The sequence below is a fragment of the Pteropus vampyrus genome, unplaced genomic scaffold (assembly GCF_000151845.1).
Source record: "Pteropus vampyrus isolate Shadow unplaced genomic scaffold, Pvam_2.0 Scaffold61, whole genome shotgun sequence".
NCBI classification, from domain to species: Eukaryota; Metazoa; Chordata; class Mammalia; order Chiroptera; family Pteropodidae; genus Pteropus; species Pteropus vampyrus.
Window position 1 is genome coordinate 5,950,648 of NW_011888842.1, and position 13,778 is coordinate 5,964,425.

A 13,778-nucleotide genomic window follows, 5' to 3' on the forward strand; every position below is an offset into this window, starting at 1 on the left:
AGGGGATGGTCAGAGGGCAGTGTCAGAACGAGTGACTGCAGAGGGAGAGCAAGCTGAGGGGTCGTCCAGATGGACGCCGAAGTCCCCAGAGCGATGGCAGGAAAGGGGACAGAGAGGGAGACCGAGTCAGGCTTCAGTTGTTGCACAAACGAGGCCCACGTGCCCTGCTGACGCCTGCTCGGAGGCCCCGAGGTGGTGGGCACAGGGCCGCGAGGCAGCAAGCGTCACGTCGGAGGACGGCTGGCAGGGCCTCTCAGTCCCCGGCCCGTCCTGAGCCTCGTCTGCGAATGGGGCCAAGCCCTAAACGGTCTATTTCTCAGGGACATCATGGAGCTCAGGGCGAAGGTGGAAGACAATTAAACATGACGGTCAGTGACAGGGATGGGGCAAACGCAGCTGGCCGTGCTGTGGGGACAGTCGTCGTGGGGACACCGCGGGCCTCATGGATCCTTCCCATGCTGGGAATGGCGCCACCTCGGGGGGCCGCGTGCTAGGCCGTGACTGCGAGTTGCTGAGTCCACACGAGGTGCAGATGTCAGGTGACCCAGCCACGCCACGAAGCGCCATTCCTCTCTGGACACCTGAGTGGGCTCGGCAGAGAGCTCGGGTGACATCCAAGGGCCACACCACTCCCCAGGCCCCAGCCTGTCCCACGTGGGCGTCTGGGATCTGGGCTTTGAGGCTCCACACAAAGTAACTGCATCACCAAGTTGAAATGAGTCATTAAATGTGAATCCTCGAACCGCAGGGCCGGCCGAGCACTAAGCGCATGGGTGGGCATGAAGCCCACCACCGAGCGAGGCAGCGACGAGGCAGCGACACCTCGGCTCCATGCGCTGCCCCAGCGGAGACGCACCCCGTGCCCAAGGCCTGCCATGCCCCGCACTGCAGGGCGCCCGGAGCCTGTCCGACAATAAGCCCTACACCAACAATAAGCCCTACACCAACGTCAGGACAGAGCACACCAAGCGGAAAGAGAGATTCCCTCTGAGGAGACGGCTCTTTCCCAATAAGCAGGAACCACACTTGTAACAGAGACAGCGTGAGCTCAGGGGGAACCACAAGCTTTATTGGCTGCAAGTTCTCAGGAGCCAGGTCTGCTGGGACTGGACGTTCCTGGATGGGCACCCCCGGGCCTAAGCTAGAAAAAGGGAGGAAAAGGGAGAATTTTAGGCCCATTGGAGGGTTTCTGAAGTGAGATCCCTGACAGAGTTAAAGGTGAGACTGTTATTCTGAAACTATTGCCAAAGACATAATGTTTGGTCAGTAAATATTTACAGAACCTAATGACCATGAGATCCTACTGTATTCACTCATTCAAAAATGTTTATCAAATGCCTACTACGTGCAGGCACTTTTCACTGTATTTCTTATGGGTGCAAATAGCACCCAAGTTTAATAATTAGAACCACTGAAACCACGGCATGAGAAAACAAAATTTTTTGTGTACTTCTGGCAGAAGAACATGGCTGGATGCGGAGAACACGTCCTCTGGTTTCATCTTCAACTTCACTTTTCAAAAGAAGTCATTTTCTGCCCGGCACCCATTCCCCCACCCCAAATGGCTTTCAGTGGAAGAAACTCGAAGGGGCATTCATTACCTCCAGGTTTCCTCTGGCCTTTCGAAGGATTTTGTGGGTCACGACCACTGAGGAGAGAGCGAAGAAGGGGATGATTAGACCCCGGTGCCCAGGCGGACCCTCTAAGAGCTGGGTGCAGGGAGGAGGAGCCCCCTGAACCCTGGGTGGTTCAGACAAGCCTGAAGCACACAGACCAGAGAGGCATGAAGCCCCCACCGGCCCGTCACGCGCCCCAGGACCAAAGAATCCATCAGAGAGGGTGGACCAGAGACGAGACTGCACATCCGTGCTCAGCCACGACCTCACAGCGACACCAGAGCAGAGCCTGCTGCACCACGTTCTAGAAGACAAAAGCCGAGGCTCTGCGAGGCCGGCCGGGGGCTCAGGTACCCTCGGGCTCACCTCTACGGCCCCGGGAGGGCGATGGGGCAGGGTGGGGCTGCTGTCTGACAAGCACCCCGTATGCTCTGGTTTCCCAGCCCTCCGGAGAAGCAGCTCTGGGAAGCAAACCCATGTGCGGAGGCCACGCCAGGGGCCAGGGCGGTTCTGGGAAGTCAAACGTGTCCAGGGCCGTCCCGAGAGCCGGCGCCGAAAGACCCGGGACAAAGCCCGGCGCGCTCCCTCCTCAGCTGGCAGACGAGCCCAGCATGGTTCCCTGCACAGCCACGTGCTGCCAGGACAAGGGCCTAGCGGGGGCCAGTGGGGGCGCCTGCAGATCTGGCTCTGAGCCGAGCACGGGCAGAGGCCCGGCGTGCCACGGCCCACGGGAGGGAGAGGAGCACCTGCCACTCGGGGCAGCATCTGTACAGTGCGGTGGCTTCTTCCCTCCGTCCCCTCTCGTCCAACACAAACCCCAGCAGCAGGAACGCTGGCCCGGAAGAGGTCCCTAGGCCTGCTCAAGGGCCCGTCTTAAGAGGGTTTGGTGAGGGCCAGAGAGGCAGCTACTCCCTGGGAAAGAGGACACAGGCTTCTGGAACTGGGCCTTCGGCCAATGGTGCCCAAGGCTGAAACAGACGCCCCGTCAAGCGCCCTGATGGCTCATTCAGAACAGGTGCCATGTGGTGGCCTTGAGAAAATATTTATTTCTTGCCTCAGAAAAATTTCCATCTGGAAATAATGAAGTCTGTTTGCAATCTGTGACGCCAGGGGAAGGACAGACACTGTGGGATTGTTTCGACTGGGCAAAATGAACTTCAGAGGCCCGCTGCCTCTCCGTGCCTTCGCCCCAACCCCATGCCGCAGGGCGGCCGTTCCACCCCGGGTCCAAGGATGTGCTCTGGGGTGCCCTACATCCCCGGAAACTAAGTTCAAATTTTTGTGTGTTCGTGGACGTAGGCATCTTCCTGGAGAGAGATCACGCCCCTCCTGAGAGTCGCCAACAGACCTGTGACCCAGAAAGATGAGGTATCGCGGCTGTGGGTTAAACATACCGTGGAATGGCACCGAAAGAACGAGACTCCCAGCGGAAAGCTGGGGCTCGCCCGGCCCGGGTCAAGGGCCCCCACGTCTGACCAGCTCTGCCCACCTCCCAGGGCACGAGATCCACTGCGATGAGCAGCCCGAGGGGCAGAGGGGAAGGGACACATCCCACGTCTGGGCTTGCCCAGCGTGAGGCCAGACGCAGACCCAAACACTTTTCAGGGTGACGTGAACCCCGAGGCCAGAACCCCACAAACGTGTACCGCTCTGCCAGAGCGACCGACCCCCTCTCATCAACGGCCCTCTGTGGGCCCCGTCGGGCCTCCCCACTGCCTGCCTGGGGACTGCCACAGTCTCTCAACCTCCTGGCCCCTCCACACTCAGCCACAGGACCTTCTGACACACTGTGGTCCCTGTCAGTGCCTGCCGCTCGCTGGGTCTGGCCCACACGCTGTTTGTGACCTGGCCCTGACTTATCCCCTCACTTCACCTCTCAAAGCAAGAGTCTTGGCGTGTTCAAAACGTGTTTCTATCACTCACTTCTTGCCCGGGAGGCCACCCGCCAGAATCGTGTTCCTGCCCCCTCTCTAACTCCTACTCAACCTCAAGACCCAGGTGATCCAGGGCCTTGAAGCACCTCTCGGGCTACCTGAGATGCAGGTGCATCGTCCTGCAGCTCGTTTGTGTGTCTCCCCCATGAGTCAAAGCTCCACACTGGCAAGAACTGTCTCGTTCACCCCTGTCCCCAGGGCCTCACAAACTCAGTGCTCGCTTGGTGACTACGTGTCCCTTTCTGGCAGTTCGAACTCTGCCAGTCACAGGCTGTTTTCAGAAGGCTCTGGGGGTGAGTAAGGAGAAGTCTCACTGACGATAATCTGTCTGTGCTTCTCAGAAATGCCCCGGAAATGCTGGGCTTTGCTGAGAGAGCAGCGCAAGGACGTGAGGAAGGTGCTGGATCGCGGCGCTCCTAAGACAGGGAAGCGACAGGCAGGCAGCCCGAGACGCGGCCAGGCTGTGCTGCCAGGGGGCACCAGGAGAAACTCGGCCGCCCTCCAAACACGCAGCGGCATGAGCGCTGCGGGCTGACGTGGGAAAACGCAGCTGCTCCCCCCAGCTCTGGGGTGGGCTGAGCCGACCTCGCGAAGGCCATGCTACTTCCCCGACCTCCAGTCTCTGCATCTGCCTCGAAAAGTCGTTCTCAAATCTTTGCCCCTCCCCGGACGCCCGCTGCCGGGCCCAGGCCCTCGTCGCCTGCCTGGCCCGCGGTGGGGCAGCTGCGCCAGCACCCTCCTGCACATGGATGCGATCGGTCGACGCTGCGCTCCGAGTGCAAACCGCCCGCGCCTGCCGCCTGAGGCCTCTCACAGCGCAGTCCGGGTCCCTCTCGCCCCCGCCCCCCTCGACCAGCCGGTCGCTCCCACTCCAGCAACGTGAACTCCTGCTGCTGGGTTCTCACGTTCAACACCTGGTTTCTTCCTCTCTGCCTTTGTCTGCACCATCTCCTTTCCATCTGACCAACGCCTACTCCACCCTGCACACTCGGCTCAGGCGTCACTTCCTCTAAGAAGCCCACCTTCCAGGACAGAGTGACATCCGCCCCACTCCCACCTCGGCGCTCCCTAAGCCCCTGCACATGTCACACACCATCTCCCCAATAGGACGACAGCCCCTGGCACAGAGTGGTCCCCCTACAAAAGTCTGTTAAGAAAACTCATCTGTCTGTGCAGGTTGGGAAGGGTGAAGCAGGAAAGGCAGCCTACAAACAGGAGCCACGATGACAAGCAGTCTGGGCCCTGAAGTGGGCAGTCCAGGGCTGCTTTTCAGTCCTGAGGACGTGGACAGACATGGTGGCTGCCCCCCACCCCCACCCCCACCCACCGTTCACTTACACTGATCAAAGATGACTTTTTCCTGCTGCTTGCTCAGCTGCAAAGTTTCATGGTGTTTGCACTTCTTTTCTTGTCAAACACTTTTTTGTGTAGCTTGGTGATCTCTGCCTCTGTTTCTCCAGTCTAGAATGAAAAGGAATTAGAAAAATGAACAAAGGTTATAAAACATATCGCATAAGCAGAATTACAAAACCATATATAAAAAAGCTAAACTTTACTAACAGAAACATTCGAATAAAAACTAGAAGCCATTTTCTGCTGGTCGGATTGACAAAAGCAGGTCAAGTTCAGGGACGAGGTATGTGGGTGTGGGGAAAGTGCCCAGCCAGGACTGCTGGTGGACTGGCGCCTGGCACGGCCAGGTGGGCGCCCTGCGAAGGCTTACCAAGTTATAGAATGCGCTTGACCCTCTGACCCAGCGATTCGCCGCAAGGAGTGACAATGTGAACGCAAGAAGATGCCTGTGTTCAAGGGTTTTTATCTCAGCGTTGTTCGTAGTAGGAAAAAATAAACAACCTGATTTGTCTTAATAGGGGTCCAGATAAATGAATTATAGTATTTATATACAATGGAATAATTTTGCAGCTATTAAAAATGATATTGTAGAACTCTATTCATTGACATTGAAAGATGATAATAATTAGTGACAAAAAGAGCCCAGAACTGCTAGTGTGTATCAGGCATTCCCATTTCATAAATTGAATACATATATCTATATCCATAGACGGGTATGTCACGATGTCTAGAAAAATTTGGTGACACAGAGACATCATCAAAATGTGAGTAGTGATTATTCTCGGGAAATGTGATTTGGAATGTTTTATTCCCATTTTTTAAAATTTATCAGAATCAATTGAATTTTTCAATAAAAACTACAAATATTAATGCTTAAATCCAAAAAGAGATATAAAAGCATTATTAGGAAAGTATGACCCATTAGGAGAACCTATTTTGATTTTTCAGAAATGAGGAAAACGCAGACGGGCAGCAAAACCAGAGTCCCCAGTCCTCTGAAGTGAGAGGTACACGACACCGAGGCCATCTTGACTAGTCCCCCACCTAATTCTTAGGGTTAGGGACACTCGCTTTCTCGTAAGATACCCTGACTGCACGGTACTCTGGCACAAACCACTCTCTGCTACATCGAAACACCTCTGCTCCCGAGAGGGGAGATGTTTGCCTGTCAGCTTACAAGAGTCCCCTTAGTTTGTCCCCAAACTTATTTTTGACAGCTGAACTTGGAATCAGTACAGCAAGTCCTGGAACAACACTGTTTAGTTCAATATTTCATTTTAACGTTGATGAGATGCCACAGGAACTTAACTCTGGTTTCTATCAATTAGCCTATAGTAAAACTGGTTTCATTATATATCATTTCGCCTAAAAGTCATGGAACTTACTGTATATGATTTAATCACTACGTAAACCCATAAAAATGTGTGTATGAAAAGAGAAAGCTGGTTGATAAAGGCAAGTCACTAAAAAGCACATTTCTGGCATATTAGGTGTGGGTAAATCAACTATAAAAGTTGTGGGAGGAACAAGGTCTAGAAGAATTCTATATTCAAATTGCTTTGCAAGTGTCTAAGTCTTTTCTTCATCTTAAAGAAACAGAAATTGGAAGTGACAGACATACATTATGGATGTAGTTTATGAAAGAAAGGAAATGTAGAACTCCCATCAGCAGACCCATATTCAAAGAAAAGGCTCTGGCCCTACATCAAAAGAATGGCAAATGAATGTGCATTTAACTGTTAAACTAAAATGTTTAAGGTATGTATCATTTTTTGATGCCCTGCTTTAACCTACTTTTAAGATTAACCAATTGTGTCAGCTACAAGGATTTAAACTGTTCTTCCAAAACAGATCCTACTTTAAACATTAGGTTTTCTTTGATTCTCTTCCTCATGCTAAGAGCCCACAAAGATCTGTGTTCCGGTCATGGCTTCAAAGGCCACACGTGCTAGGACAGTCACTCTATATTCAGAGCCTTGGCTCCTTCCACATCTGTAAAAGAGGGATGGTCCTGACCCATATATCACATCGCAACAGAGTGAGACTCAAATGGGATGACGCCTGAAGACAGGGAGAACGATTATTTCGTCCCTGCCTGGCTCGCTTCAATTCCCCTTTCTAAAGTCAAACTCAGGCATCACCTCCTCCAGGAAGCCTTCCTGGAGACGCTTCCCCACCAGGAGTCTAGGCTGGTTTCTGTTCCTTTGGGTGCCCTCTGTTTCCCCTCCGGGAATACAAGCTCCCTCAGGGCAGAACTCAATTCTTCCTCTGAGCACCAGAGCCTGGCACAGAGTGGGTATTGTGAGGCCATCTGCCAACCAGGGGGTTAACTTCCACCTACACTCTTAAAACACTCTGTACATATTCTATCCAGCACTTAAAACAAGGAATTTAGATTACCGTCTGCTGTTCCTCTGAACTAGAATCCTTAGTTTTACAGGATAAACACCTCTTGGTAGATAGATACTGCAGGGCTCCAAAGCCCCGCTCGGTCACTTCCAGCTGTCAATGTTATGATGATGGAGCAAGGGCGTTTCGGTTTTTACTTCCAGAACGTGGGAACAATACCACCCAACTCTCGGGAGGCTGCCATAGGGATGAAGTGAGAGGCTGAGTGCACAGCAGAGTGCCTGACACCAGGAGGAGCTCAAAGAGTGACTCTTCCTCCCGGCCACCGAGCTCAGCTCAGAGCTGAGAACCACGCCCTACTCATGAGCACTCTGTCTGATTTCCAGAGCTGGCTTCCTTTTGTTTTGGTTTGGTTTTGACTGTTTGTTTTCTTTTTTTTACAATGAAAATCTTCAAATATTTACAAAAGTAGAAAGAAGAGGACAATAAACCATCAGGTACCCACTCAGCTTCAGCAATCATCAAATCGTGGTCAAATTTGTTTCATCAAAATCCTGCCTATCCTCACCCTAAAATTATTTTTAAAATCAATCCTAGAAGATAATCATATTTCATCCATAAAATATTTTAGTATATAGCTCTAGAAAAAAGATTCTTTAAAAAACACACAATGATCACATCTAAAAATGGCAATAATTGCTTCATATTACCAATTATGTCAGTAGACACATTTCCCTAAATACGTCCTAATTTTATTTTATTTTTTTTTGAATAACTGATTTGATTTCACTTAAATTGGAATACAAATAAACAGCATGTTTTGCATTTGATTGCCGTGTCTCTTACATTTCTTTTAATCCACTGGTTCTCAGAGCAACCAAAAGGACTTGTAAAAACAGACTGCTTCTGATCCAGTAGGTCTGGGGTACAGCCCCCAAATTTGCCTTTCTAGCTAGTTTCCAGATGATGCTGATGCTGCTGGTCCAGGGGACATAATTTGAAAACCAGTGTAAATCTGCAAGTTTCACTCTCTCTTTTCTTTCTTTTTTCCCCAGGATGAAAAGATGTTCAAAGTTCATATTGTACATTTCCTGCTTAGACCTAGAATTAAGCCATTTCTCAAACAAGCCCCATTTCCTTTTAGTGGAAAAAGGTATTTAGAAACCACAGTTTGGCGCTAAAAGTGCTCACTGGTTCTGGATTGGACATTTTTATACCTTTTATATAGAGAAATTAGTAAAATTTATTAATAGGAAATACATCATGAGTTCATATTGATACTTCCAATTCAAATTAAGGGTTGCAGGATTTTTACCCTTTTATTTTTTATTCATCAAATCTCTTCCCTGACAGTAAAAAACTCAACACAATTAGTTATTTGTTTTACCTTATAAATAGTTTCATACTGTCAATACCAATATTATTACCAAAAATTTAATCACTGAAAACAGTTTAAAATTTTCTTGCAATTCTTTTTGCCCTTAGAGTATTTCCACTAGTGATAACATACAAATTACTGTTCTAGTCATAGAAACATTTCCTCTTTGTGTGGTTATGCCTTTTATACTGTATACACTAAGGTCTGTCTATTTCTTCTTGCTATGAATTTTTAGACATTGCTTTTTTTCTCATTTTATTTTTACTTATAATTATGTAAAGTATTTATGGTTTCAAAGTGAAATTTACAAAACAAGACCTATTCAGAGAAAGCGACCTTCTGCCCGTCCATCCTCTTCCTGCTCACCCCTACAAGTGGCCTATTTCGTTACTGTTTATCCTTCCATTAAAAAAATAAATATGTAAAAAAATGAAAACTTTCTTAGCTAAACTGATGCATATGATCACACTTTCCAGACCAGTCCTCGGAACTGCAGGGGATGGTGTATTAAATGCAAAAGGCAAATTAATGACGCTCAGAGAAAATACTAGGTAATAAAAAACCATTGGGGTTGCTAGTGAAAACTTGGAAATCTGACTTACATACATTTCACACCAAGAAAAAGGCACTGCATGAAACACATGCAGGGACAGGAAAGTGGCCAGAGGCCATTTAACACCACACGGGGGTCTGTGTACACCAGCGACTATATCGGGGCATCTGTAGGGTCCTTTCCGTGGCTCCAAAGTTCTCTGATGCTAAAGTGAGCACAGTCAATTCCCCGAGAAAGCCTCGGGAAGAAGAGGTGAACCACACGAGCACTGATCCATCTCTGGACTAATTTGCTTCAGGGGATATTAACGTGACAATTTACACTCACGCGTGCACGCGAAATAAGAACTGCGTTCTGTCTGTTTAACAGACGTTACTAAGTACAGCGGACAAAAACATTATCGCAGTGTGTTGTGGGTGGATTTTTTAGTTCAGACATGGTGTGCTTTACAAATCATATGGGCAAATACTGGTTTGAGAGTGTAAGAGGCAATCATTCACTGATTCATTCAAAAATATGAACCAAATAGACTTGGCCCCTCATGGAAAACGTGTAAACAGACATTAAACAAATGAACGTATAATTGTAACTTGTGAAAAGGGCTATGATGACACAGAAGAGGATGCTGTGACTGAGTGAACAGGGGGCTCTCTCTGAAGTAACATTTAAGCTGAGACCTGAAAGGTGAGAAGGAGCCAGCCAGCTGGGAGGGGGGGCATCTGTGTCATCTCAGCCTAAGATGGAAAAAAGCTTGGTGGGTTAGAATGTGGGGCTGGAACCCAGAGGCCCCCCTTCCCTCCAACATTCCGTTTTCCTTCTACTCCAGGCCCCCACCAGCTAAAAGTGGGCAAAACATGATTTTCCTGCGCCATGGCTGGTTACGTACTTCCCCAAGCTTGCAGCACCCAAACTTCCTCCCCAGGACCCCAAGGGAGAAATCTTAGGATAGGCTCCTTAGAACCTCTCAAGCAGAGGGAGCCGCTTCACTGCTACTTCTTTGCCATGACTGACAGACCCGAGAGCTGTCAAAAGGGGTTTAACCAGAAGAGTAATGACACAGAATGCAAATTTCCCTTCTGCCTTCCTGCTGGCCTTTGGCAAGAATTTACAGGTTAGATAAATGAAGGGGGAACTCTCTCTCAGTCCACCAAGCAAAGAGATCTAACTCCCCCTTAACCTGTGTGCTCCTTCTTCCAGGGCACGTTTCTCTGGTTACCAGAGTGGATGCCCACCCTGTCACAATACTACATGTGTCCCAGACAAAAGCCTACGATTGCTTCTGCTCTGTCTTAATCCTGACTGGTGCCATGGGATAAGGGGATGAGGATAGGTGTGGAGCAACTGTTCTTAATCCAGTCACACTGAAGCTACTGCAAAGTTGAGCTTTTAGGAAAGTTTCAATGGTTTTATAAGTGATTTTCATTGATTAAAAAAAAAAAGTCGTTTCGAAGAAGTTAAAACAGATTTGAACGAGGCCCACTAAATATGATGCTGAAAGCTAACAAAAGGCGTCAGATGGCCCAGAGAAAGGCACGTGACCTGGAAGAGACTCTGAGCAGACAGGAAGGAGCTAATCCACGAGGACAAGCTGAGACCTAAAGCCCATAAATGAAAGTTTATCCTTCGGATTCAGACACTTGTGCCTTCAAACCAGCTCTAAAACCTTGACTATGGGCCTCACTCCCTGGCCCTCGGTTTCCTCATGTGTAGAATGCGAACAGGATTTCCCTCAACAGAGCTATGCCAGGAGCGAGGACAGGCCTGGTCAGGGCTGCAAGGGTGCCGGGGGATGAGGTAAGAAACACAGGGAGCAGCGGGCACACCACTCTGAACAAACACAGCGCCTTCCCCGCCCTCTGACACAGTCCCCAACCTAAGGGCACGTCTGCCGAGTCAGGACCTGGGTTAGACTTAAAGGAGACTGAGGCACAAGCCCTAGTGGCATCTCTGAGCCTCTGAATCCATGTGCCACCACCCACCTGCTCACAGTGAAGGGTGCACTGGCCATTTGTGGGGAGTGAGACCCTCCAGAGAAGCGTCAGTAACCTCGCGGCCTCTTCCAGGGTCAGCTTGGCTGTGTTCACGGTGGTGACGAACCTGCTCAGGGGTGCCGAGTGTAGACCCTGCATGGGGGAACGAGAGGGTTGTTACTTGTGGGCTGGAAAAAGATTACAGACGAGCCAGCATTAGTGGGCAGCATAAATCTCCAGACTGCAGGGCTTACGTTCCACATGCTGAGCAACAGCCTAGTGCCAGATGACACCAATTTATTGTTCTTAAAAGACTAGTGAATTGTAGATTATGAGAGAATTTCAGTGGTGATTTTAACCGAATCAATAACCGTGATTAATAACCACCTGCATTAACTATATTTACTATGCCAAGAAGAGGGCCCAGGGTAGGGCCACTCTCTGCTCCACGGCCCACGGAGCCTCTCCGGAAAGCAAACAAATGACGCCAATAGCAAGGGACACAACGTGAACCTTTCTGAGTCAGTCGTCCCTGCTAAATGGCTCTGCTTACTGCCCGGACGACAGCGGGGCCTCGTCCAGGCCCTCTCACCGGCTCTGCTGGCCGAAGCAGACTCAAACTGGGGGATGTCAAGAGCACGAGGAAGCAAAGGCCGTGAGTCAGAGATGGGAAAACAAAGTAAATTAAAAAAAAAGAAATTCTTCACAATAAAATAAATACAAAATAAAATAACACACCTTTTTTAGCCACGGAATTAGCAAAAAAAAAAAAACAACAAACTTGTATGTAAAAATACTCAGTGAAGACAAAGATGTAGAGAAATAACAATATTTTTGTAAAGTGATGCAGCAAGATTTATCACAAGAGCCCTAAAGAATTCACAACTTCCGCTTCTGAGAATTCGCCCCTAATGAATTATTCGAGGATACGACCAGACATCTATTTAGAAGGATCATCACAGCTTAAATGTCCAACAACCGGTTTAAGAGTAAAAATAAACAGTGGTACATCCATATGTTCTTTTCCAGCCATTAAAAGTCAAATTCTAGAAATATACTGAATAAGAAAAATGTTATTGTACTGTGAACTGAAAGTCAAAATATGGAGTTCATGTACGTTTGAGACAGTTTTATTAAACTTTACAAATGAGCTAAAAGCATATATCAAAATTTTAAGGGTTCAGGACTGGTATATTTACAGATATTTTGTTTTTATGCTTTCCTACAGTTTCTAGCTTTTGTACAATAAAGATTACAATTAGAAAAGAATAATCTTGTTACTATTAATTCATTTAACAAATATTTACACCACGTGTCTATTCCATGCCAGGACTTATGCTAGGTAGATAAACAGTATTGGGCAAAACAGACATTATCCCTGCTCTCTCGGACCCTATTATCTAGTGGAATGTCAAATGCAAAATTGACTTTTACAATATAATAGTAAAACAAAATAAAACTAAAAGGCAAAACAGGTATCAGGAAACAGGGGCCTCAAGCACCCTCAGGAGGGACCTGGGAGGAGGAACGGAAAGTGTGACCCACAGAAGCTGGGAGGTTGGGTCCTGTCTGGTGCGGGGGAAAAATGTGACCCCAAACCTTGGAGAAAGTGAATGAACGAGTAACTTTATGTCAAGTGCCTGGCACACAGGTCCTCAATGAAAGATAACTTTAAAAGGAAGGTTCCAGTGGGAGGAGGCAGGAAGAAGGGGTAGGTAAGAGGGACTGAGGGGTCTTCCAAGCCAGAGGGCACGGGGAGCCAGGATGTGGCTGGCAAGGAGGATGACAGCATGCAGCCCAGCCTGACAGGGGCAGGGCACACACGGGGGACACGGGAGATGAAACTGGGGAGCGAGGGAGTAGAACTAGAAATTAGAAATGCTTGGCATCTGAACAGTACCCAGGGGGAACTGGAGGTTTCAGCACAGATGAGTGAGGTGACAAACAATGTTCTTCAGGCAGTAGCATCATGACACAGAAAGAGAGCACCTAGGAGGATGGAGAAATGAGTTCAAATCCTGACTGCTCCAAGCTACTCCACCTCAGCATCTGTAAAGCAGGAACGACGTCAACCACTTCACGGGTTGTCCTGGGATGAGAGGGAGTACTGTGCTAACAGCTCCTCTGCATGAAGAGGCGGCAGGGGCAAGCAACCTGGAGGTGGGTGTAGGACATCGCACGCTGGCAAGCTCATCGCAAAGCGGCTGAGACGTCACGGTGCGGGTGACCATATGCTGCGTGAGGATCTGGGTGTCTAGCCACCTTATTCACCGCTGCAGCCCCAGAGCCTGAGCCACAGAGACCTGGGTGGGTGGTGGCCAGGTGACTGGAAAGAGGAACAGACGGACACACTGGAGGACAGAAGGATGGACAGGAGGCTAGCAGACAGAGGGAGTCATGGGGCAGATCCTAGTAACGCAGTGTATCAACCTCGACCAGTGTTTCTCCCACAGGAAACAACAGGGGTCCCCCAGACTGGAGCTGACCTCGTGGCTTTCGTGGGCTACGCTTCTACGTTCCTCGTTTCAAGGTCTTACTGAAGCCAGGTGCGCCCCTGCCCCAGGTGCCCCACCAACACGTCCTTTCCTGCCCCCACTGAGTATCTGTCTCCCTCCAGCTGTCGGT

At 49.2% G+C, this 13,778-nt stretch overlaps 1 protein-coding gene across 1 annotated transcript in view; it reads right to left on the bottom strand.

The window, feature by feature from the left end:
* Positions 1-1,048: 1,048 nt before the first annotated feature.
* Positions 1,049-13,778, bottom strand: part of CDK5RAP2 (CDK5 regulatory subunit associated protein 2) — a 169,843-nt gene continuing 157,113 nt past the window's right edge. Inside the window, 5 exon segments of the mRNA XM_011360968.2 lie at positions 1,049-1,141; positions 1,602-1,648; positions 4,889-4,933; positions 4,936-5,011; positions 11,163-11,306. Coding sequence (XP_011359270.1) covers positions 1,085-1,141; positions 1,602-1,648; positions 4,889-4,933; positions 4,936-5,011; positions 11,163-11,306 — 369 coding nt within the window. The 3' untranslated portion in view covers positions 1,049-1,084.